This window comes from Taudactylus pleione, unplaced genomic scaffold, assembly GCF_031769625.1.
Source record: "Taudactylus pleione unplaced genomic scaffold, aTauple2 ptg000259l, whole genome shotgun sequence".
Lineage (NCBI taxonomy): Eukaryota > Metazoa > Chordata > Amphibia > Anura > Myobatrachidae > Taudactylus > Taudactylus pleione.
The window spans coordinates 946,509-972,415 of record NW_028284661.1 but is presented as its reverse complement, the minus strand read 5'-3'; the positions used below and the strand labels follow the sequence as shown (position 1 = coordinate 972,415).

Below are 25,907 nucleotides of genomic sequence, written 5' to 3'. Positions count from 1 at the left end.
AATCGCCAGCATCCCCTGCGCCAGGATATTGAACTTATCCTGTTCTAAAGTGGTAGATTGGAATTGATGTATTATTTACACTTTTGTAATGTTCCCTCCTTCCTGCAAATGTAGACACATTTTCAGAAGCATAGCCTGAGTATACATCATGAAGAGCGTTCTGCGATACATGTTGATGCAGGATTTCAAAATCAAAGCAACTTGCGGTGCACTTTGTAAATAAGGTTCAGTGAGTGTGTGTATCACCAGACAAAATTGTACTGGAATAAAATAAGTAATTATGTCTATTTTGTACATCTTCAGGTGATACTTACATAGTTTTTGATTTTGCCATATTACATAATGTATTACAGCTAACAGCTCTTATGTCTTTTTCTTACTATTCTAGAACAACTTAAATTCATCTGAGTGAAATGGACAGCTCTAGAATTTTGTTTGAGGTTAGCAGAAGGAATCTCTAGTTCTGAGGATTTTTGATGAATTGATGGCACCTTCTTTTGGTAGAATCTACTAACGCTCTGAAGGTACATTTCTCGATTACAAGTTTCTCTTTTGAAAACTATCATGTAACAAACTGGTAAAAGGTGACAGGATATCATTCCATATATTGAGGCCAGTATGGCAACAGCTTGTACAGCAGAAAGGTACATGCCACGAGTGCCATTCGTGTAAATCGGGATGAAGAGAATCCAGACAAACATGTAAACAAGCATGCTAAATGTGATACATCTGGCCTCATTGTATTTCTCTGGCAATTTCCTTCCTTTGTACGCTAGTAGGAAACAAATCAATGCAAGTAACCCAATATAGCCTAACATAATGCCAAATGCTACATAAGATCCTTCATCACACTGTAGGCTTATCAATTGAACTGTTGGGTAAATTTTAATAAAAGAAGGACCTTTCAGTATAAGCCACATTGTACAAATACACAACTGAATCCCAGTTAAGACAATGATAATAATGAATGGCTGGTAGGTTAATGTTACTACCCTTTGTCCCCTAGCGGCCGATTCAAATGCTAGAAGAATTCGAATAGATTTGATTAAAATACAGGAAATAGAGATGGTGAAGCTGATACCATAGAGAGGTTGTCTGATCTTACAGATAGTGTCACTTGGTTCTCCAATGAAAAAACAAATTCCCACCAAGCTAAATAATAAGGATATCATCAATAAGTATGTATAATACCCCCCTGCTGTTTTAACCACTGGGCTGTCAGCATATTTGACAAACAGAATTCCTATTATTAGCATAACTACAAACCCAATAGCAGCAAAAGTCAATAGTGTAATAGCAAATGGGTCCTTCCATTCAAAATATTCTGCAGTCCTATTTTCACATCGAGAGCTTCCATTACTCGACCACTGACTTTGAGAACACTTTAGACATCCAGTCATATCTGGAGCAAACAAATATATATTAGTATACAATATAAAGTTATCCATATGTTATTCATTTATTTTGCCTAGTCCATCTGTATAGCTAGGCTGAGCTGATTTTCAAGATCATATGAGGGCTAGTAAGCGTGTTTAGCTGATGACAGTACACATGTGGGTCTTAGAATCTTTTATACTTTTGTTTTTGCATAATCACTATTATATCACTAGATTGTGGTCCACCCACACTTCCGAATAAGGAAATGAAAAGTTGAGTTAATTTAAATATCACTTATTGTTTCTATTTGGGAACTATATATTTTGGACCTGAGGAATCCGTACGTAATGCCAACGGCTGAATAGCCACCGGATCAAATACCGACAGCAGAACAGCGACGGACCTAATTCCCAACTGGGGATGGTAAGTATCCTAACCCTCCCCTCTTCCCCCCTAACCCTAACCCTCCATTAGTGGTGCCTAATCCTAACCTCCACCCTAGTGCCTAACCCTAATCTCCCCCCGTTAGTGCCTAAACCTAACCCCCCCTCCCCGCACCCTAAACCTAACCCTCCCAGGAAGGTGCCTTACCGTAACCAGCCCCTAATGGTGCCTATCACTAACCTCCTCTTTGCCTACCCTAACCCTAACCCTCCCGGGGGGTTGCCTAACCCTAAGTCTCACCCGGGGTCCATAAACCTAACCCTTCCCCCCCGGTGGCTAGATGCTAAGACACCCAGCTTACCTTCGTTCGGTATGCCAGGTGTCAGTATTTTGAAGTAGGGCTAATGATAGGCGTCTGGATTTTGATGCCTATCTTTAGTTCCATGTTGGGCTGTCAGTGTCGGGATATCGGCGGGTGGGATCCTGACTGTATCCCGGACCTGATTCTGAGTCGCATGCAGCTGTGTGTGCAGCAGCATCTAGCAAATATTAACAAACTACAATAGTGAACATATGCATCCTTGTATATTTCTAGGAGATTCTGAATCAGAGGCGTCTATATTTGAAATGGGTGTTTCTGGGTGGCAACAGTGTTGCCACTGGGTAGAGGAACAGAACAGAACAATGGTAGTTTGATGTGAGTGTCAAGGCCTTGTAGTCTGAGTAGTGTCATATTCTGAGTTGTGAATATATCCTAAAATGATGCATGTGTCAGACCAATCTCTTGCACACAGCATGGTTTAGGTGTGAGGGTCAATACTAATGATTATGGCTGTGAACGGAAAAACTGGGCAGCATGACGCTTGCATCTGAATACTGTAGCAAAATATCTGCATTCCAAATGCAGTATAATTAGTAAATAATATAATATCTGATCATCTAATTTTCAGCATGCTGATTGATGATTATATTCAACATATAAATAAATAGTGGAGAAAGATAAATTACCAACCAGGCTTTTAACTGTCATTTTTCCGGCAGTGTTTGAAAAATGACAGGAGCTGATTAGTTGGTACTTTATCTCTCTCCACTTTATCTCTCTCGAAGCTTTGATAAATCTCCTCCTTAAAACTAATACACCTTGTTGGTTGTCAAATGCACATTTTTTCAAACTATATCTTCATCTGAGTACTAAGAATTTGCAAATATTGTGCAATGCCTATAAATATACAAACAAATCTATTAATTATAAAATGGTAGCTCCAATGTAACTTATAGTGATATTAAGTAATGCTTTGTGAGGATGTTTTCATGTGTGACCTGAGTTTTACATTAAAAGATAGTGGGGTCTATTTACTAAGCAGTGTTAGGAGATAGAGTGAAAAGTGATAAGGTGCCAGCCAATCAGCTCCCAACTGTCATTTTTCAAACACAGTCTATGAGATGGCAGTTAGGAGCTGATTGGCTGGCACCTTATCACTTTTCACTCTGTCTCCTAACACTGCTTAGTAAATAGACCCCAGTGTGTGTGGACCTGTACTGCTGACCATACACTAGTACGACCTGCAATTCATCCCACGATTTCCCTTGAACTCCCCGGCAGCTTCCTGGCAGTCCCTGCCGCACGATTTGGTGCTTTTTGACTGCCAGGTAGCTGCCGGGGAGTTCAAGGTAAAACATATGATGAATCGCATCTTATGCTGGTCATACTAGTGTATGGCCAGCATTAGACTACGTTTCAGTATCAATATTTTTGACAGATGCACCATATAAGTCCTTCTATTTTTTTAGTGAATAAAATGCTTACCTGCTTCAGGTGAATAATAATTCTCTGTGCATCCAACGCATTCATAGCAGCAGCTTATGAGAGAGTATTTTCTATAATATCCAGGAATACATGATTTGGAACAATTAGAAAAGGGAACCTGTAAAAGTGCATAAATAATATATATAGATATATTGATTAAATAATGAATGGGCTAGCTTATAATGATGCAGTATGTATAATCTTGCATACACCATACTTCTCAATGTTACTGATTTCAGCAAGATAGTCCCAATGTGAAGGCTCTGGGCCTGAATCAGACCCGCTCGCGAGCACTGAGCGCTCGCAAGCGGGTCGATGGTGCCCTAGTGCGCATGCGCACGATGGAGGGAGCTCCGTTGTGCGCATGCGCGAGACCCGAATAGCGACGGCCAAGCCGTCGCTATGGGTCTCGCACCAAAGGGGGCGTGCTGTCGATGGTGAGTGACAGCACGCCCCCTTTGGTGGACGTGCCGGGGGCGTTGCTGCCCAGACGGAGGCGTTCCCATGGGAACACCTACCATCTGGGGCCGGCCCCACTGACATCACTAGTGATGTCAGTGGGAGTGCTTTTGGCTCTGATAGAGCCAAAAGCACCCCTGGGCTTGCGGCAGCGAGACCCTACCGCAGTGTCTCGTCGCAAGCCCGATGGTCGCGATGGTCTTGACCATCGCGACCATCTTTTTGGCCGCTCGCATAAGCTGTGGGTGGTCACCCACAGCTATGCGAGCGCCCAGGAGGCCGCTCCAATAATAGGTAGGACGGCCCTGATTCAGAGCGTCCGGCTCTGAATCAGGGCCTCTGGGGGTCATTCAGACCCGCTCGTGAGCAGCAGTACGCTCGCAAGTGGGTCGATGTTCCCCAACTGCGCATGCGCACGACAGAGGGGGCTCCGTCGTGTGCATGCGCGAGACCCAGCGAGCGACGGGCTCTCCATCGCTCCGGGTCTCGCACCAAAGGGGGCTTGCTGTCGATGTTGATTGACAGCATGCCCCCTTTGGTGGGCGTGCCTGCCAGACGGAGGCATTCCCATGGGAACGCCTACCATCTCAAGCCGGCCCCACTGACATCACTAGTGATGTCAGTGGGAGTGATTTTGGCTCTGATAGAGCCAAAATCACTCCAGGGCTTGCGGCAGCGAGACACTACCGCAGGGTCTCCGTCGCAAGCCCGATGGTCGCTATGGTCAAGACCATCGCGACCATCATCATTGACGCTCGCTATAGCTGTGGGTGGTAACCCACAGCTATGCGAGCATCCATGAGGACGCTCCAAAAAAAGGTAGGAGGGCCTTGATTCAGAGCGAGCACTCTGGTCAGAGCGTTCAGCTCTGAATCAGGCCCTCTGGCCCAATCACACAATTGGGATTGCTTTATCCAGATCACTGATCAGTTGGGTAGAGCATCAGTGAATGAGTGCTGTGTGCATATGTTGCTGGTACCCATGACAAAGGTATTAGGAGGGCACATTTTTTAGCACTAGGAATTCCCCTAGGGGTGTGGCCATGCCCCCTTCATGACATGCCCCCTTGTCCTGAGAAACTGACCATCACTGTTGGGAAGTATGCTTTCAGTACATTCCTGGAATGTATTGGAGATTCACAAATTTTCAGCATGAACATGATTACATTACGGATTTCTAGTAACTGGCATCACATAACATTTCCTATGACATCAACTATAAAATCAGTAATTACCTTGATCAAAGATCTTACCCTAATAAAATATATTTCAGTAAAGGATAATATTTCTACATCTGGTATTAGTAAGTAGGTTTTATTTGTTTAATGACAGAATATTATATTGCAGATTTCCATATTTAAATAAATGCTATTAAATAACACCTGTCACACCTGAGGATTGGTTTTGGTTTGGAACAGGCGTGGGAGACTGAAGAGGAGATTTGAGAGGTGTGGATGAATTTAGGTGAGTTGAGGCAGGACCTCCTTATATATAGATGTGAGGAGGTAGAGATACGACAGTGGATGATGGGTCCGAAGGCGAGAACAGGAATAGAAAGTCTTTTTTGAACAGCAGGTTGGAATGGAGCTGCGTATATAATACTGAATGAATGAGCAGAATCGGATTGGGACTGATGATGCTGGATTGAGAGCTGGATCAGTTTTAGACCAATGTTGTTGATTTGAAGAACTTGATGGAATTTAGGGCCTGATTCAGAGCCGGACGCAATTAGCGCTCGCTCGTCCTGAAAATAGGGGTGGCTATTCAAATGAACCGTTCGCTGTTTGCGGTCTGTTCACGCCTCTTGGTCTGAACGAGCGAACAGAACTTGCGGTCGTTTTTTGGGAAACTACGCCCCCTGGCCGGTCGCATCCTACGTCATGTCCGCTATTTATTAGATTAATCAAGTACATCGAACAGGGTATGAGCTGCTCGCTATTCTTGTGGTTGGTTTTTGCTACCACAAGTTTGCGAGCAGTTCTGGCTTAAAAAAAACCCAGTGACGTGGTCAATGACGCTGCTGTTTTAAATATGCACACCCATAAAACGCCCGTTTTGACCTTTAAGCACGCCTGCGATCGGATCTCCACTCCCCGTTTTCAAGCACCTTCCCCTGTTACCACCCACATACGCCTCATCCTGTCACTCAAATTAGCAGGCATTCGCTATTTTGCGAGCACATGAATTTCGGCCGCACTGACTGGTTCGCGCATGCGTATAACGATCCGTACGCATGCGCAGTTGGGCAAACATCGCTCGGAGCGAACGAGCTGCCGCTTACGAGTGGCTCTGAATCAGGCCCTTAATCTGATGTTGAAGAATTGATGAACTTAATTGATAAGAGTCCGATGTTGAAGAATAGATGAACTTGATCGGTTGGGACCGATGTTTGTGAATTGAAGAACTTAATTCATAAGAGTCCGATGTTGAAGAATAGATGAACTTGATCGGTTGGGACCGATGTTTGTGAATTGAAGAACTTAATTCATAAGAGTCCGATGTTGATGATTTGATTAACTTGATCAGCTGGGACCAATGTTGAGGAATTGATGAACTTACTGTAATTGATAAGAGTCCGATGTTGGAAGCATCACATGAGACCGATAATTGAAGGTATCGGTTGGATCCGATGGTTGCTGTAAGAACAAGTGTCAGTGATAAAACCATACTGGTGTGCAAGATGGTATAGGAGACATGTTTACGAGATGTTGGATCTGGATATAACTGACTGGGACCATTTAGATACAGAGTACCTGGGAGCTCAGCACTGAGCTGTAACTTTAGCAAGAAGTTATGTTGTACTGGCACAGAGGCCAGTCAGGAAAATAAATTTATAGAGGAGGATCCCCAGGGATTGGATGCTGCGATCAGCTGGTCTGGGAACAGCACTCTGAGTGGTGGAGGAGAGTCAGGTGACAGTTTCCAACATGGCTGCACCCATGCTGTTGTTCTGGAGGGAACTCTGGGCCTGATTCAGACCTGCTCATGAGCGCTGAGCGCTCGCAAGCGGGTCGATGTTGGCTAAGTGCACATGCGCACAAGGGAGCCGGCTCCATCATGCGCATGTGCAAGACCCGCATAGCGATGGGCAAGCCGTCGCTATGGGTCTCACACCAAAGGGGGTGAGTGACAGCACGCCCCCTTTGGTGGGCATGCCGGGGGTGTGGCTGGCCAGACGGAGGCGTTCCCATGGGAATGCCTACCGTCTGGGGCCGGCCCCACTGACATCACTAGTGATGTCAGTGGGAGTGCTTTTGGCTCTGATAGAGCCAAAAGCACTCCTGGGGTTGTGGCAGACGAGACCCTACCACAAGGGTCTCGTCGCAAGCCCGATGGTCGCGATGGTCTTGACCATCGCGACCATCTTTTTGGCCACTCGCTATAGCTGTGGGTGGTCACCCACAGCTATGCGAGCAGCCAGGAGGCCGCTCTAAATAAGGGAAGTAGGGCATTGATTCAGAGCGAGCGCTCTGAAAGAGCGTCCGGCTCTGAATCAGGCCCTCTGGCTGCAGTTTGTATACCATCATGCTGGGGAGGTACGCTGTGAGCAAGTGACTGCAGAGAGCCATCTCCATGCTCAGTGACAGGACACTGAGCAGATGAGACAGGAGTAGACCTCAGCACCAGCAGGAAGCGATGTGCAGCGTGAGCGGACTTCTGTGCTACACGGGAGTGATGCACAGCATGAGCGGACCTCAGCGCTAGCCTGGACAGGTACCGAAGAGGTAAAAAGGTGGTTTTAAGTATCCGGAGCTTGACAGCACCCCTGGGCTTTTGTGGAAACTTGGTATGGAATGCTTGGATCAGCTGAGGAGTATTGATGTTAGAGGCAAAAGTCCAGGAATGCCTTTGGAAGTGTTAAATGAAACCGGTTGAGTATGAGTGGTTTCAGTAAAGAAATATGGAAGGGATCTGGTATCCTCTGGAAGGGAGGTATCTTGAAAATAAATGAAACTGGGTTGATTACATTATCAATGACGAATGGCCAAATGTAGCAGGGGGCAAATTTCATTGATGGCACTCTTGACTGCAGATTTCATGTAGAGAGCCAAACTTGATCACCTTCCTTGAGATTGGGAACTTCTCTCCTCTTCCTGTCAGCAAACTTCTTGTACCACTCATAAGCCTTCACAAAGTGCTGCAAGGTGCGGTCCGAAGCTGGAATCTGTGAGGCAGGAAGAGGCTGAAACTCAGTAATTCAAGGGTGAAGACCATAGGTGGCATAAAAGGACATGGAACCAGATGAAGAATGGTATTGATAGTTGTGACAAAATTCCACCCAAGGAAACAGTTCAGCCTAGTTACTGTATACTGAGAGGAGTATATAAATAAATGAAGAAATGACTCCAGGGCGTGGTTGACTCTTTCCGTCTGACCATTGGACTGGGAATAATAGGCAGTGGAGAATTTGATTTTGACTTGAAGTGAATAACACAAGTAACGCCAAAACTTGGCAACAAACTGCACTCCCTGAGCCTGAAGATTTCTTTTATGAATAATTGAGCCAACTTTGGAGCTGACGGAAGACCAGTAAGGGGTATGAAGTGAGCCATCTTGGTGAACCGGTCAAATACAACCCAGATGGTGTTGATCTTGTTTGAAACCGGAAGATCGGTAATGAAGTCCATTGACAGATGTGTCCACAACTGTTCTGGAACAGAGAGAGGAAGTAACTGCCCAGCTAGAGACTGTCGAGGCACTTAACACTGGGCACACTTGTTACACGAGGCAATGAAGTGTTGGACGTCTTTTCTGAGATAGGACCACCAGTAAGACCTGGAAATGAACTTGAAGGTCTTTTTTATGTCTGCATGATCTTCAACGCAGGAAGCATGAGCCCAATGTAGCAGTTTCTTGCTTAATGCGGGCTTGAGAAGAGTTTTCCCAACAGGTGGTGAGGATTCTACTCCGACTGCAGAGTAGGCCACTGGATCAATGATGCTTCTCAGCGTATGTAGTCTAATGTTCTTTGTCCATGGAGCGAGAGATGGCATCGGCCTTTCGGTTCTGGGCCTCTGGACGAAAAGACAATTTGAAGTGAAATCATGAGAAGAAGAGGGCCCATCTGGCTTGCCTCGGATTTAGACAATGTGCTGTCTTAAGATATAAGAGGTTGTTATGGTCTGTGAGAATGGAAATTGAATGCACAGCTCCTTCCAAAAGATAGCTCCATCCTCTAAAGCTAACTTAATAGTAAGAAGTTCTTGAACCCCAATAGAGTATTTGCACTCAGCCGGAGTGAATCTTCTGGCGAAAAATCCCCAGGGGTGAAGAAGACCATCAGGAGCGCATTGAAATAGCATGGCTCCAACTCCTACGTGTCATGGCACCACCGAATCCAGGTCTCTCTTACCTGGTTCGGCGACACTGGAGTCCTGGCTGGCGTGGGACAGTGGGCGGGAGATCCCCGGCACCCACTGTAAGCTGTTCCTCTCCTTCCCCGGCAGGCGGCTTTCTTCAGAGCACACGCGCCGCTCTGCTAAAGATTTAAAGTGACAGGCACTCAAATAGGAAGCACTGATTGGGGCTAGTTTGAACTCTGACCTATAAAAGGAAGTTCCTGGGAGCACTCCAGTGCCAGAGTATAGGCTCCATTACCATACTCCAGCGTTCCTGTGTGTATCCTGACTATTGGTTCTGACCTTGGCCTGTTCGTGACTCCGATTCTGCCTGACCCCTGATTCCATGTTTGATATCTGGTTATAACCTCAGCTATTCCCTGTGATCCATTTACGTCTGCTACTTGGTACCATCTCATCTGTTTGGTTCTGACCCGACTAGTCTACTACGCTACAAGTTCCCTGCACTCTACTAATCACCAGCACCTTTATAGGGAAACCTAACCTTAGGGCCACGACCTGTGTGTCAGATGCAGCTAAGTCCATACCTTCTTGCGAGGGTCCCTGGTGAATACCACCAGCACATTAGACTCCGCGACTCAGGAATAGGTCTAGTCTATTCCCTGAATACGGGTTGCGTCCACTATCCATAGGAGAAGCGTCAATTTCCAAGATGAATGGCTGTGAGACATCAGGTTGATGAAGAACAGGAGCTGAAATTAACTTCTTTTTGATTTTTTTGGAAGGCTTCCTTTGCTTCCTCTGACCAGCGGTATGGATTGGCACCTTTCTGGGTGAGCACGGTGATAGGTGCAATGATGATGGAAAAGTTCTTTATGAATTTGCGATAGTAGTAGTAGTAGCAAACCCAAGGAAGCGCTGTACAGTCCTGAGAGCATTAGGAAGTGGCCATTCTTGAATAGCTTGGAGTTTTTATGGGTCCATTTTGAGACCAGAACCTGAAATTATATATCCCAGGAAGGGAATGGACTTGACCTCGAAGACACCCTTCTCCAATTTGCAGTAGAGATGATTGGAACGGAGACATGTCAAAACCTCCTTTATTTTCTGGTGATGTTCTTCCAGATCATTGACAAATATGAGAATATTGTCAAGATAGACAACATCATGTTTGTACAACAGATTGCGGAAGCCTGTCGCAGGTGTTAAATATAGAGTCCAACATGGCTGCGCCCATACTGTTGTTCTGGAGGGAACTCTGGTTTACAGTTTTATACCATCATGCTGGGGAGGCACACTGTGAGCAAGTGACTTCGAAGAGCTATCTCGATGCTCAGTGACAAGACACTGAGCAGACGTGGCAGGAGTAGACCTCAGCACCAGCTGAGAGCAATGTGCAGAGTGAGCGGACCTCTGTGCTATCCAGCAGTGTTGCACAGTGCGAGTGGACCCCAGCGCTAGCCTGGACAGGCACTGGAGAGGTAAAAAGGTGGTTTTAAGTGTTCGGAGAGTTATATCCCTGTGTTACAAGAATGATGAATTACCGTATAAAAATCTTAATTTTCCCCTACTTTTGTAGATGATGAATAGACCCCCTTAATATTTTTAAAGATCAAGTTGAATGTTCATCAGTATCACGTCTTGAGAAATGGACACAGTCTAATAGCAAGCTGCAGTCACATTGTATCTTTAATGCTTTAGAAATCTCACATCACAGTAAAGGGGCCTGTCCATTAGCAGACATTCTACACGATGCAACCAAAACCAGGAGGTTTTCGTTGGATTGTTAGGAAAGTCTGCTAATGGATAGCTGGCAAGGATCAGCGATGCCCGTGTACGCTGGGTCCTTGCCGACCTCGACTTTCTACGGAACATGCCGTCAACTTGACGATGCTCGTCAGGTTCAGCATGTTCTGAGATAGGAGGTCGGGCTCCTTCACTGAATGATGTTCAGTGAACGCCGTTCAGTGTGGTACCCGCACCTCGGCGACATGAAGGTCTGAATGCTGGAGCCCCTCAGCCCGCTTTGCGCCAGGCTGAGGGGCTCACAGCACCTCCTAGCGGCACTGCACAAGTGTTGTGTTTTTTTTTCTTCTCAAGGGGGTGTGGCTACGCCTCCCATGATGAGACCATGCCCCCTCTTTACCTGGGCCCGGCGGCGCTCTCTACAGCCCTGTGGATACCCCCTTTAAGTCACTGCTGGTGATGACATTATCTGAACAGCAATCTACAGTAGTGATCTGATTGTTTTTCTACATCAAACTGGTGGAACAGATTTATATATTTACAGCTAATTAGCACTCCAGGAAGCTTCTGACATCACAGATTACTTTAGTGATTCCATCAAGAAGCAATAACACATACATTATGTAATCCATTAGGGTAAGTATTCTTTAAGGACTGAGGGGAAATGTATCAAACCTTCGAGAGATATCAGGAGGAGTTAACAAAGCTTGGAGAGAGATACCGGTAGTACAGCATGCAAAATGATTTCTATCACAGCCTGTAAAATGACATTTAGAAGCTGATTAGATGCAATGGCCAATTTGTTTCTCTGGGAGGTTTGATACATCTCCCCCTGAACCTTTTCCCAATCTGTTACAGTGCATCCTGCACCCATCTGGGTATAGCTTTTCTTGGGTAAAGCCTACAGAATAGTTATTTTTTGCAACATTGTTACATACTGCAGCCGTATACTTTGCACTCTAGACTTATTTAGTGGATATTTATTTACATTTTATGAACACTTTTAATTGTGACATTGTTGGGATTATTATTATTAATTATTATTATTATTATTATTATTATTATTATTATTATGTAGTTTTAAAAGTACATTTTACAGAGTAGAGAAAACTGAACATTACTGTACCACATACTGTAATTTCTGTTTACTATATTGAGTTCTGCTATATATGTCTGTAATTATCCCTATATTCTCTCATTCTCAGATTATAAGAGTGCTCATGATATAATTTGCCTAGTACACCACTTGCAAAGTTTACTCACTGTCATATGTATGAGGGTGATTCAATGAATAAGGTAACAAGACCTTTCATCGCGTAAATGTATTCACTCATACATAAATATACACTACCGTTCAAAAGTTTGGGATCACCCAGACAATTTCATGTTTTACATGAAAACTGACTTTTATTTATCAAATGAGTTGCAAAATGAATAGAACATATGGTCAAGGCATTGGCAAGGTTAGAAATAATAATTTTGTCCTTTGCTTTGAAACTTTGCTTTCATCAAAGAATGCTCCTTTTGCAGCAATTACAGCATTGCAGACCTTTGGCATTCTTTGGCATTCTAGCTGTTAATTTGTTGAGGTAATTTGAAGAAATTTCACCCGATGCTTCCTAACGCACCACCCACAAGTTGGATTGGCTTTATGGGCACTTCTTGTGTACCATATGGTCAAGCTGCTCCCACAACAGCTCAAAGGGGTTGAGATCTGGTGACTGCGCTGGCCACTCCATTACAAACAGAATACCAGCTGCCTGCTTCTTCCCTAAATAGTTCTTGCATAACTTGGAGGTGTGCTTTGGGTCATTGTCCTGTTGGAGGAGGAAATTGGCTCCAATCAAGCACTGTCCACAGGGTATGACATTACCGTGTACAAATCTTCCACTTTACCAGCACCAAAGCAGCCCCAGACCATCACATTACCTCCATTATGCTTGACAGATGGCATCAGGCACTCTTCCAGTATCTTTTCACTTGTTCTGCATCTCACAAATGTTCTGTGTGATCCAAACACCTCAAACTTCGATTCATTTGTCCATAACACTTTTTTCCAATCTTCCTCTGTCCAATGTCTGTTTTCTTTTGCCCTTATTATACTTTTACTTTTATTGGCCAGTCTCAGATTTGGCTTTTTCTTTGCCACTCTGCCTAGAAGGCCAGCATCCCGGAGTCGCCTCTTCACTGTAGACGTTGACACTGGCTTTTTGCGGTACCATTTAATGAAGCTGCCAGTTGAGAACTTTTGAGGCATCTATTTCTCAAACTAGAGACTCTAATGTACTTGTCTTCTTGCACGGTTGTGCACTGGGGCCTCCCACTTCTCTTTCTAGTCTGGTTAGAGCCTATTTGTGCTGTTCTCTGAAGGGAGCACACCGTTGTAGTTCAGTTTCTTGGCAATTTCTCACATGGAATAGTCTTAATTTCTAAGAACAAGACTAGACTCTCGAGTTTCACATGAAAGTTCTCTTTTTCTGGCCATTTGGAGAGTATAATCAAACCCACAAATGTGATGCTCCAGATACTCAACTAGCTCAAAGGAAAGCCAGTTTTATACCTTCTCTAATGAGCAAACCCGTTTTCAGCGGTGCTAACATAATTGCACAAGGGATTTCAAGGGTTTTCTAATCATCCATTAGTCTTCTAACACGCTTAGCAAACACAATGTACCATTAGAACACTGGAGTGATGCTTGCTGAAAATGGGCCTCTATGCACATATGTAGATATTCCTTTAAAATCCAGACATTTGCAGCTAGTATAGTCATTTACCACATTAACAATGTATAGAGTGTATTTGTCACGTCCTTGGTAACGTACCTGGAGTCCAGTAGCCAAAAGAAGGTATATAAGCAGCCGGGTATTCAGAAGCTGAACCAGTAGATGAAGATCCGGTCAGTATCCAAGCAGGTAGTCAGATGTATGCCAATGTTGGTACACCAGGAGTTAATCACAGGTAAATCAGGTATGCAGGAACAAGTAACAGAAGCTGAGCAAGCAGAATACTCAAGCATGGTTAAATCAGGAAATGGCTATTTATAGGCCAAAAAGGAAACAGGATCCAAGATGGAGTCCACTGAGATAACACCGGCCATCTTGATTAAGGGCAAAACTAAGGGCAAATCAGAAACAAATAGTGACCTCTTGTGGCCGGAGGTGTGAAAGTCAGATACAATTCATTACAGTATTCTCCCCTTCAACAACGTCCTCTGGACGGTAATTAGCCAGGTTTATTTGGATATCTCTGATGGAATTCATGCAGTAATTGAGGGGCATGAACATTCTCTTTTGGTTCCCATGAATTGTGTTCTGGACCATACCCCTGCCATTTTATCAAATATTGAAGCTTGTTTCGATGAATGCGTGAATCCAGAATTCCCTCTACCAAAAATTCCTCATGTTCATTTACTCGGACAGGATCTGTGGGAGGTAAGATGTGTCCAGGAAATGGATTTGGCATGACTGGTTTCAACAGGGAGCTGTGAAAAACTGGATAAATCCTCATGGACTCTGGAAGTTCAAGCCTGAAGGAAACTGGAATGACCTGAGCTAAGATCTTAAATAGACCTATGAATTTTGGCCCTAGTTTTGGAGTAGGCACACTTATTTTTAGATTTTGTGTAGAGAGCCAGACTTTGTCGCCAATCTTAAAAACTGGTGCAGCTTTACGGTGCCTATCAGCAATTCTCTTGTAACTGTCCTGGGCATGATGCAATGTTTCTTTTAACACCTCAAGATTACTTTGTAGAGATTGTAGTCTTTCCGCAATAGCAGGAATAGAGCAATCCCATGGAAAATTAGGGAGCAGATTTGTGTGTTACCCCAGATTGGAAAAAAAGGACTCTGTTTGGTGGAGGAATGTTGAGAGCTATTATATGAAAATTCTGCCATTGGGAGAACATCAACTCAATCATCTTACAGATGGCAAATATAACACCTTAAATATTGTTCTAATGTCTGGTTGGTTCACTCTGTTTGACCATTTTATTGTGGATGGAAGATGGTTGACAGGTTAATCTTTATATCAAGAGCTGTACAAAATTGCTTCCAAAAATGTGAAGTAAATTGAACCCCCCGATCTGAATCCATATCATCAGGTACCCCATATAGTCGAAACACTTCTTTAATCAACAATTCTGCTGTTTCTTTCGCAGAGGGTAGTCCATGACAGGGCCCAAAGTGGGATATCTTTGTGAGTCGATCCACCACCACTAAGATTGTAGTCCTACCTTTTGATGGTGGTAACTCAACAATAAAGTCCAGGGAAATGTACCCCATGGATGAGAGGGAATAGGTAATGGTTGTAAGAGTCCAAGTGGTGAACTATGGGGAACCTTAGATCGGGCACAAATACTGCAAGATAGTACACATTTTTTTAACATGCTCTTTACATTTTGGCCACCAGAAATAATGAGATAACAGTTCATGGCTTTTTTGCACACACTTGTGGCCTGCCAGTGTAGAGTCATGGACAAATTGCAGTACTTTTAATCGTGCTGATGCTGGTACATACAAGCGATGTTCGTATTTCCATAAGTTGTTCCTGTAGGCTAAATGTACATCTAAAGGAGGACTTAAAAGGATGGGTTCTGTCTTGTAGCCTTCTTTGATATCAGATATCAGCTCACCTGTGCCAATAGCTCCTAAAAAGTGTGACTTAGGGAGGATTGTTTCTTCTGATTCCACTTGAGGAGAGTCATTAATATATGCTCTGGATAGAGCATCAGCTTTCCCATTGTGAGATCCTGGTCTGTAAGAAATAACAAAATCAAATGATTCAGGAATAAGCTCCATCTGGCTTGCCGGGTTGAAAGTCTCTTAGCAGCCCTAACAAACTCTAAATTTTGGTGATCTGTAAGTACAATCACTTGGTGTAAGGCCCCCTCTAGCAAATGCCTCCATTCAGTGAATGCAGATACAATGGCCAATAGTTCTTTATTTCCCACGTCATAATTTCATTCAGAGGCAGTCATTTTACGGGAGAAAAAGGCACATGGTTGCAATAACATCTTCTACTCTTTGTGACAAAATCGCCCCAACTGCAGAATCTGAAGCATCTGTCTCGAGAATAAAAGGGAGCTCTGGGTTGGGATAAATTAGTATGGGATTTGTCGTAATTGGTGCCACGATCTTGGAAAAATATTTAATGAAGCGTCTATAGAAGTTGGCAAAACCTATAAACCTTTGAACCTCTTTAATATTTCTTGGAGTTGGCCAATCTAAAATAGACTGAAGCTTGTCAGGATCCATCTTTAAGCCTTCAGGTGAAATGATGTAACCCAAAAACTGAACCTGAGTTTGATAGAATTCACACTTCTCCAGCTTAATGTATAACTGATGCTCACAAAGACACTCAAGCACAGTTCGCACGTGTTGGTGATGTTCTTCTTGGGAATTTGAGAAGATTAGTATGTCATCAAGATATACAACAACATACTGATCAATTAGATCTCTAAAAACATCATTTATAAAATGTTGGAATGTTGCAGGGGCATTACACAGCCCAAAAGGCATTACCAAATTTTCATAATGTCCATATTTGGTACAAAATGCAGTCTTCCATTCATCGCCAGGTCTTATGCGGATTAAGTTATATGCCCCTCATAGATATAATTTAGTGAAAAGTTTAGCTGTTTGAAGCCTCTCCAACAATTCTGAAATGAGGGGGAGAGGATACCTATTTTTAATTGTATTTTTATTCAGTTCCCTGTAATCAATACATGGTCTTAATGAACTATCCTTCTTTTCACAAAGAAAATAGGAGCTCCTGCTGGTGATGTTGAAGGACGAATAAAACCTTTTGTAGTATTTTCATCAAGATATTCTTTAAGGACCTTCATTTCAGGTTCAGCTAATGGGTAAATGCGTCCAAAAGGTATGGTGGCCCCAGGTAACAAATCCATTGGGCAATCATATGGTCTATGAGGTGATAGTTTGTCAGCATTCCTTTTATCACAAACATCACCAAGCTCTTGATATTGTGGAGGTAATTGTTCCAATGCTGGCAGGGAATTGCAACTCTATATGAGAGGGTTCAGCTTTAGCCTCAGAGACACCAATCTCCTGAGAGAATGAAACTGTCTTTGCTTCCCAGTTGATGGTTGGATTATTTGCAGCTAACCAAGGAATTCCTAGAATAATGGGAAATTGGGGAGAGGAGATCAGGAGAAAGGTAATAGTCTCATAGTGACATGATTCAATTGCTAGTTCCAATGGTTCAGTTTCAAGAGTAACAGGACCGGAGTTCAGGGGTGAACCATCTAAAGTTTCCATTAAAATGGGTGTCTGTTTTTCTTGGAACTTTATTTTGTCTGTCTTAGCAAACATTATATCCATAAAGTTCCATTTGCACCAGAATCCACCATGGCTGAAGTGGAAATCCAATGAGAATTGACCTGGAAATGACCTGGAATTGTGAAGTGAGAATTATGATTTCCTTTATTCTTATAAATTGTTGCTAAAGAAGACAAACTTGAGATAATAGCATTTAATTGGTGAGGAGTATCAGAATTCACAGATTCTTGATCAGAAAGATCAACCTCCACCAATGTGGATACTACCTTATTAGGTCTTCTGGGACAATATCATACATAATGCCCTGGTTTTCCGCAATAAAGACACAAGTTCTCCTGGCGCCATTGCTCTCATCTTTCATTTAAACTTTGTTTTTGAAGTGTGTCCACTTGCATGGGTTCAATTAAATTCTAAAATTTTAAAATTCTAAATTCTAAATTTTAAATTCTAAAATTCTGCATTTGTTTTCACCTCGGCAGTACCAAAATTTGAAGCAGTAGATTCACGATAATTTAGATTAGTCCAGGCTGAGTCTCTTCTCTCTTGCCGTCTCTCAGTTAAACGGGTGCCAATACGAATGCAATGATGTATATAAGGTTCCAGTTCAGTGGGTGCATCTGCCAGAGCCAATTCATCCTTAATAGTATCAGACAGTCCTTTACGGTAAACAGACAGTTGTGCCTCAGCATTCCATGTGGTGTCCAGAACCCATCTCCGAAAATCAGCATTATATTCTGCAACTGTGCGTTTACCCTGACGAAGTTTCAGTAGTGCCTTTTCAGCCATTTCCTTCCGGTTTATATCATCAAAAGTTAATCTCATGGCTTTGAGAAATTCATCAAAACTCTCTAATATGGGGCTCTTGGTCTCAATGTAGGGTGATGCCCATGTCAGTGCTGCATCTTTAAGTAACAAAATAATACATTATACGGTCAGCCTTTCAGTTTTAAGGTGGGAGTTATATAGGTAAAAGTGCATCTGACACTGATTAATAAATCCATAAAACTTTTGAGGGACTCCCCCAAACCTGGCTGGTGGGAGAGGGAGTGTAGTAGAAGAGGGTGATACAGCAGGTGATCGATTCTCTAATTCTAGTATACGTTCTTCATGTTGGGATATTCGCATTAAAAATTCTTGAAAACCATTATGTGCATCCCAGGCTTTTTGTGAAATAGTTTGCATTTCTTGTTTAATCTGTGAATCAAATCCCACAAAACTTTCTTTGAGAAATTTTAATTCTGCCTGGCACTCAATTAACATGGTGGCTAAACTTGATACACGCCGCTTAATAGGCACATCTTCGGCAGACTCCATTTTAGGCTTGAGTATCATGTCACATCCCTGGTAACGTACCTGAAGGCCAGTAGCCAAAAGAAGGTATATAAGCAGCCGGGTATTCAGGAGCTGAACCAGTAACAAGTAACAGGAGCTGAGCAAGCAGAATACTCAAGCATGGTTTAAATCAGGAAATGGCTATTTATAGGCCCAAACAGGAAACAGGATCCAAGATGGAGTCCACTGAGATAACACTGGCCATCTTGGTTAAGCGCAAAACTGAAGGGAAAATCAGAAACAAATAGTGACCTCTTGTGGTCGGAGGTGTGATAGTCAGATACAATTCCTTACAGTATTTATGATTAATTTAATGTTATCTTCATTGAAAAAAACAGTGCTTTTCTTTAAAAATAAGGACATTTCTAAGTGACCCCAAACTTTTGAACAGTAGTGTACCTATAATCTATAGTATGGCCTTGGTACCGATTATTTTTCCCCATACTTGTCAAAGCATTTGCTCCAACGGTACACCAAGGCATCTATCGCGGCATTGAAGATATCAGTGACAAGAACCTCAAGCCAGGACATGATGGCTTGCTGAACTTCACTGTCTGTTGTGAATCACTGTAAACCCAGGTGCTTCTTCAATGGTCCAAAGATATGGAAACCACTCGGTGCCAGGTCAGGGCTGTAGAGAGGATGGTCCAGAACCTCCCAATGTAGCGTCGTAACAACTCACGCGTGCTTTTGGCTGAGTGTGGCCTGGCATTATCGTGCAGCAATAAGATGCCTTTTCGCAGCAATCCAGGTCGTTTTCTATGAATTTCCCTCCGCAATCGGCTCAATATATCAAAATAGCCGCCAGCATTCACAGTATCTCTTTTCCAGAGGAAATCAACAAGAATGCCTTTGTGGTCCCAAAACACAGTCGCCATGACCTTCTTTGCTGATGGAGTTGTTTGAATTTCTTTGAAGGTGGGGAGGATGTGTATTTCCATGTCATGGATGCTTGCTTTGTCTCCGGTGCCACATGATGCACCCATGTTTCATTGCCTGTAATGATACACTGCAGTAACTGCATTCCCTTCTCATGGTACCACAAGGGCAGGAGAGACAGTCCCGTCCTATTGGTTTTGTGAACTGCTTTGCTTTGAGTTGCTTTGGTACCCAGTGTGAACACTTTTTCCTGTACCCCAGTTGCTCATGAATGATGTTGTGCAAAGTACCCACTGAGATGCTCAGTACATCAGAAATATCACTAACTTGAATGTGTCTGTCCTCCTGAATAAGACCTTCAATGCAGCATAAATTGTCATCTGTGTTGGACATGCTTGGCTGCTCATGTTAAACGTCTGTCCTGTCGTTATCACAGGCAGTAAACCAGTATCACCATACACCTCAACAAGTTTGGTAATGAGTTTCAGCTGCTGATGTGCCCTTTAGAAACAGAAATCTGATCACACTATGCACCTCAGTGTATGACCATGTTTCTGCCAGCCCCACCATCTTACAACTGATATTGGGCATGGCCATGAGGGGAAGTACTGGTCTACCTGCTCTGGCCTGGTGGGAAATTAGAATGAAATATATAAAATTATACATGTGAGAGGTCTTGTTACCATACTTATTTAACCACTCTCGTATTAAACTAAGGTAGAAGGTCTGACCTGACTACATATAGGCAGACACACTGACAGATGCATCGGGTCCGGGTGAAGGGGGTGTGGCCTAATCGTGGCCAAGCCCCTTAGGAAAATATGTTTGCAGTGCCGCTTGAGAGAGGGAGCGCTGTGAGCCCCTCAGCCCGGCACATAGCCAGTAAGGGGTGCAATCAGTGTGATTGCTACCCCCACAGGGATAGGAGGCTGTTGCGGCTGCTGCTTAGCTGCCACGAGCAGTCTCCCAGTGCAGCCCAGCACATAGCAGCATGTGCTGGGCTGCTGTGATGTAAGAGGGGGGGTGCACCGGGCCCCTCCAGCAAGCCTGTGCCCGGGAAATTAGTACCCCCCGCCCCCCTCTGGGCACCTCTCTCACATAGGGATCTATCGCATGGAATAACTTAGTAATAGCTATCTTTGCACATGCTTTCTATAAAAAGACAGTGGGGTAGGCTTTTAGTAAAGAGAGGATAAAAAGTGACAGTCACTAGCCCGTCAACTCCAGGTTGCTTTTATTATACAAAATATTGCTGAAACACTACTGTACTTGCAGCATTACACTTTACTGGTGAATAATTATAAAACTATTACATATTCTTTGTATGTATAAATAAACAAGCCCTAGACATCATGCTTTATTTAAAAAAAAGAGAACAATAAAAATATGTCTGATGAAGTAGGGATTTACCCATCTCTCTATATGGGAGATGGATCAAACCTTCTAAAGAGGACAGTGGAAAAGGTGTCCATAGCAGCCAATCAGCTTCTAGCTTTCATGTATCAGGTACATTCTGTAAATTGATAGGTGGCAGCTGCTTGGTTGCTATGGGTAACTTCTCCACCTGACATTTAATACATGTGTCTCAATGTTTGCATCATTTTAAATGTCTTATAGAAATTTGCTGTAATTTTTTTAATGTTGGAATAATGAAACATCATACTTCTGTAGTATTTATGGCTTACTTGCTCACTTCCATAACAGTTCTATATTAAAAACAGGTATTTGGGTCGTCAGCTACATAAAAATGCAGTAATATTCTGTCCATGATTGTATAATTTGCCTCATAAATGTATTTTTTGTTTTACTAACCTGATTATTGTCTGTATTCCATAGAAGAAGACTTTTATTTATGTTGATCACATCATCCGATATATCATAGGAACCAATAATCTTAACTTCTGTATTGTTTTGTATAGAATGCCAAGTAATGACATCATATTCGATTAAGACATCACCATTCTCATCAAAGTGGAAAGTTTTGCCATTGTAAGAAAAATTACTGTTCTTTAATATTTCAAGTAGCTGCAGAAAACAAAATATTATTGTTTAAAAATAAATTACATTGATCTAACCTCTAAAATGCCATGATTTAAAGATTTTGTAGCTGGGAAATATCAGTCTGTTAATTTGGAATGTTTAATGTTTAATCAAACATTGATGACTACAATCATTTGATGTAATTTATATGACATATAATTTTTTTTAGAAATTATATGCAACCCCTATGAAACATAGCCACTTGTCTGAAAACACACCTAGGGGCAGATTTACTGTCCTTTGGATTTACAAAACCGCTGCCTTGACCAATGGATGTCAAAGGGCACCAGAAATTGATGCTAAAAAGCTGGATTTAGCATTAATTACTATTGCTCTTTGAATCCTGTCAGATAGGAAATCTACTCCCCAGACTGCAACATACAGTAAAATGCATTTGTAATAGATGACTTATTGTATTATATATATAGTATACTAGAAGTTTTACTGTTTGATGTCTCTGTATAAATATATGTCATCTCCTGTCAGGGTGTGCCAATTTTACATGTATATTATATTACATAAAATCTAGATTTTATGGGCTTAAACAGAGAAAATACAACATAAATGTATTTTTTTTTAAATGAAAAAGACTTATATTACATTATTAATTAATCATATAAATAGAAATGGAGTAAAGAATGCAAACATAAAACAAGGTTTCCTTTATGTTTATTTATGTTCAATTTATACATGTTGTGATCCTGTCCTTGAATCTGTCATTTATATTTTATATTCTGGTCTCTTTGATCATGTTTGCACAGAATTTGACTTCAAAAATATAAAATTCAAAATTTTGTACATAACACATGATGCTAATGCAATTACTGTACATCACACATGATACTGATACTGTACATGCTAAAGTGGAACAGGGAGGGGCTTGAACATCATCTCAGTTTAAAGCCCACAACATGTCCCATCTGACATGGTACCTGACAAATTTCTTGCAAACATTCATCATTATATTGACACTAGGGGTGTGCACCGGCCACTTTTCGTGTTTTGTGTTTTGGTTTTGGATCTGGATCTTTCTTCGTGTTTTGGATCTGGATTGGTTTTGCCAAAACCACCCTTCCGTGTTTTGGGTTCTGGGTTTTGTGTTTTGGATCTGTATTTTTTTTTTAAAAAGCATAAAAACAGCTAAAATCACAGAATTTGTTGGTTTCTCTGCTCCTATGCTATTATTAACCTCAATAACCTTAATTTCCACTCATTTCCAGTCTATTCTGAACACCTCACACCTCACAATAGTGTTTTCATGTCCAAAAGGTTGCACCGAGGTAGCTGGATGACTATGCTAAGCGACACGAGTGGGCGGCACAAACACGTGACCCATCTAGGAGTGACACTGCAGTGGCAGACAGGATGGCAGTTAGAAAAACTAGGCCCCAAACTGTACATAATGCAAAGAAAAAAAAGAAGTGCAAGATGGAATTGTCCTTGGGCCCTCCCACCCACCCTTATGTTGTATAAACAGGACATGCACACTTTAACAAATCAATCATTTCAGCGCCAGGGTCTGCCACACAACTGTGGCTGAAATGATTGGTTCGTTTGGGCCCCCACAAAACAAGCTGGCAATTAATGTGTCCCTGCACAAACTGGCTCTACGGAGGCAAGATGTCATCCTCATCCTCCTCATCCACCGATTCCTCACCCTCTTCAGTGTGTACATCCTCATCCTCACAAAGTATTAACTCGTCCCCACTTGAATCCACCACCACAGGTCCCTCTGTACCTTCTGGAGGCTGGTCTGCCTGGAAGAGCTGATAATTCATTTTGATGAACATCATCTTCTCCACATTCTGTGGAAGCAACCTCCTACGCCTTTCGCTGACAAGGTTCCCGGCTGCACTAAACACTCTTTCGGAGTACACACTGGAGGGGGGGCAACTCAGGTAAAATAGAGCCAGCTTGTACAGGGGCCTCCAAATTGCCTCTTTTTCCTGCCAGTACAGGTATGGACTGTCTGACATGCCTACTTGGATGCTGTCACCGATGTAATCCTCCACCATTCTGTCAATGGTGACAGTATCATATGCAGTGACAGTAGACATGTCAGAAATTGTTGCCAGGTCCTTCAGTCCGGACCAGATGTCCAAACTTGGTCCTGCCTGCCCTGCATCACCGCCAGCGGGTTGCTTAGGATACCTAAGTTTTTTCCTGGCAGCCCCAGTTGCGGGAGAAAATGAAGAAGGAGCCGTTGACGTGTCACGTTCCGCTTCAGCTGACAGTGTGTTCACCAGCAGGTCTTTGCACCTCTGCAGGCTTGTGTCGGCCAGAAAGAGAGACACCACATAGGCTTTAAACCTAGGATCAAGCACGGTGGCCAAAACGTAGTGGTCTGATTTCAACAGATTGACCACCCTGGAATCCTGGCAAAGCGAATGAAGGGCTTCATCCACAAGTCCCACATGCCGAGCGGAATCGCTCCGTCTTAGCTCCTCCTTCACTTTCTCCAGCTGCTTCTGCAAAAGCCTGATGAGGGGAATGACCTGACTCAAGCTGGCTGTGTCTGAACTGACTTCACGTGTGGCAAGTTCGAAGGGCTGGAGAACCTTGCACAACACGGAAATCATTCTCCACTGCGCTTGAGTCAGGTGCATACCCCCTCCTTTGCCTATGTCATAGGTGGATGTATAGGCTTGTATGGCCTTTTGCTGCTCCTCCATCCTCTGAAGCATATAGAGGGTTGAGTTCCACCGCGTCACAACCTCTTGCTTCAGGTGATGGCGGGGCAGGTTCAAGAGTGTTTGCTGGCGCTCCAGTCTTCGGCACGCAGTCGCTGAATGGCGAAAGTGGCCAGAAATTTTTCGGGCCACCCAAAGCGTCTCCTGCACGCCCCTGTCGCTTTTCAGAAAATTCTGCACCACCAAGTTTATTGTGTGAGCAAAACATGGGACGTGCTGGAATTTGCCCAGATGTAATGCCCGCACAATATTGGTGGCGTTGTCAGATATCACAAATCCCCAGGAGAGTCTAAGTGGGGTAAGCCACTGGGCGATGATTTCCCTCAGTTTCTCTAAGAGGTTGTCGGCGGTGTGCCTCTTACTGAAACCGGTGATACACAGCGTAGCCTGCCTTGTAACGAGCTGGCGTTTCTGAGATGCTGCTACTGGTGACGCTGCTGCTGTTGCTGCGTAAGGTGATACATCTACCCAGTGGGCTGTCACAGTCATATAGTCCTTAGTCTGCCCTGTTCCACTTGTCCACATGTCCGTGGTTAAGTGGACATTGTGTACAACGGCATTTTTCAGGACACTGAGGACACTTTTTCTGACGTTTCTGTACAGTCTCGGTATCGCCTGCCTAGTGAAGTGGAATCTAGACGGGATTTGGAACCGGGGACACACTACCTCCATCAATTGTCTAAATCCCACTGCACTAATGGCGGATACCGGACGCACGTCTAACACCAACATAGCAGTCAAGGCCTCAGTTATACGTTTTGCTTCAGGATGACTGCTGTCGTACTTCATCCTCCTCGCTAAGGACTGTTGGAGGGTCAATTGTTTAGTAAAAGTAGTGGTGTTCCTACTTCCTCTCTGGGATGATGAACGACTCCCAGCAGCAGCAACAGCAGCAGCGGCAGCAGTAGGCGTAGCAATGCAGGATCCTCCAGAGGAATCCCGGATAGGAGAGTCAGTCATGCCAGTGACATGGCCTGCAGGACTACTTCCGATCCTGACTAAGGAGGAAATTGACGAGGAGGGAGTTGACGGTGTGGTTTGCAGGCGCTTGGATACAACAGGACAACGGGATTTAGGTGTCCCTGGACTGCTTACGGTCTTAGCCAAAGTTTCTGAACTTGACAGTAACTTTTTATGAACGCGCTGCAGGTGCCGTATAAGGGAGGATGTTCCTAGGTGGTTGACGTCCCTACCCCTACTTATTTCACCTTTACATATGGTACATATGGCAAGACAGTTGTTGTCCGGATTTGGATAGAAATATTGCCAGACCAAAGAGGTGGAATGTTTGGTCTTCTGCCCAGGCATGACCGTGATGGGCTTTTTCATCCCACGGACAACAACTGTCTCCCCCGGAGCCTGATTTAAACAAACCACATCACCATCAGAATCCTCCTCGCCAACTTCCTCCTCAGCGCCAGCTACACCAGTATCCTCATCCTGTTGTACTTCAACAGTGACATCTTCAATTTGCATATCAGCAAGTGGACTGTGGGTGCTCCTTTCAGCACTTGCAGGGGGCGTGCAAATGGTGGAAAGAGCCACCTCTTCACGTCCAGTGCTGGGAAGGTCAGGCATCGCAACCACCACCACACTTG

At 43.5% G+C, this 25,907-nt stretch overlaps 1 protein-coding gene and 1 pseudogene across 1 annotated transcript; both read right to left on the bottom strand.

The window, feature by feature from the left end:
* LOC148514742 (G protein-coupled receptor family C group 6 member A-like) overlaps positions 1-25,907 on the bottom strand; it is a 55,409-nt pseudogene that overhangs the window by 5,355 nt on the left and 24,147 nt on the right.
* On the bottom strand, positions 14,295-15,586 carry LOC148514743 (uncharacterized). Its single transcript, XM_088480997.1, has 3 exons — positions 15,423-15,586; positions 15,066-15,091; positions 14,295-14,854 (listed from the first exon to the last, which is right to left on the bottom strand). Exons 1-3 carry the CDS (start codon positions 15,443-15,445, stop codon positions 14,295-14,297), a joined length of 609 nt encoding a protein of 202 aa, XP_088337123.1. The 5' UTR covers positions 15,446-15,586.

Excerpts from the sequence above, each read along its gene's own strand:
- LOC148514743 (XM_088480997.1), bottom strand. The coding sequence starts at position 15,445 with ATGTGTACTATCTTGCAGTATTT. Across the intron at positions 15,092-15,422 it reads TGTACTATCTTGCAGTATTT|ATTAACCTGTCAACCATCTT; the intron begins GTGCCCGATCTA and ends CTTGATATAAAG. Across the intron at positions 14,855-15,065 it reads CTGTCAACCATCTTCCATCC|CTATTCCTGCTATTGCGGAA; the intron begins ACAATAAAATGG and ends CATGGGATTGCT.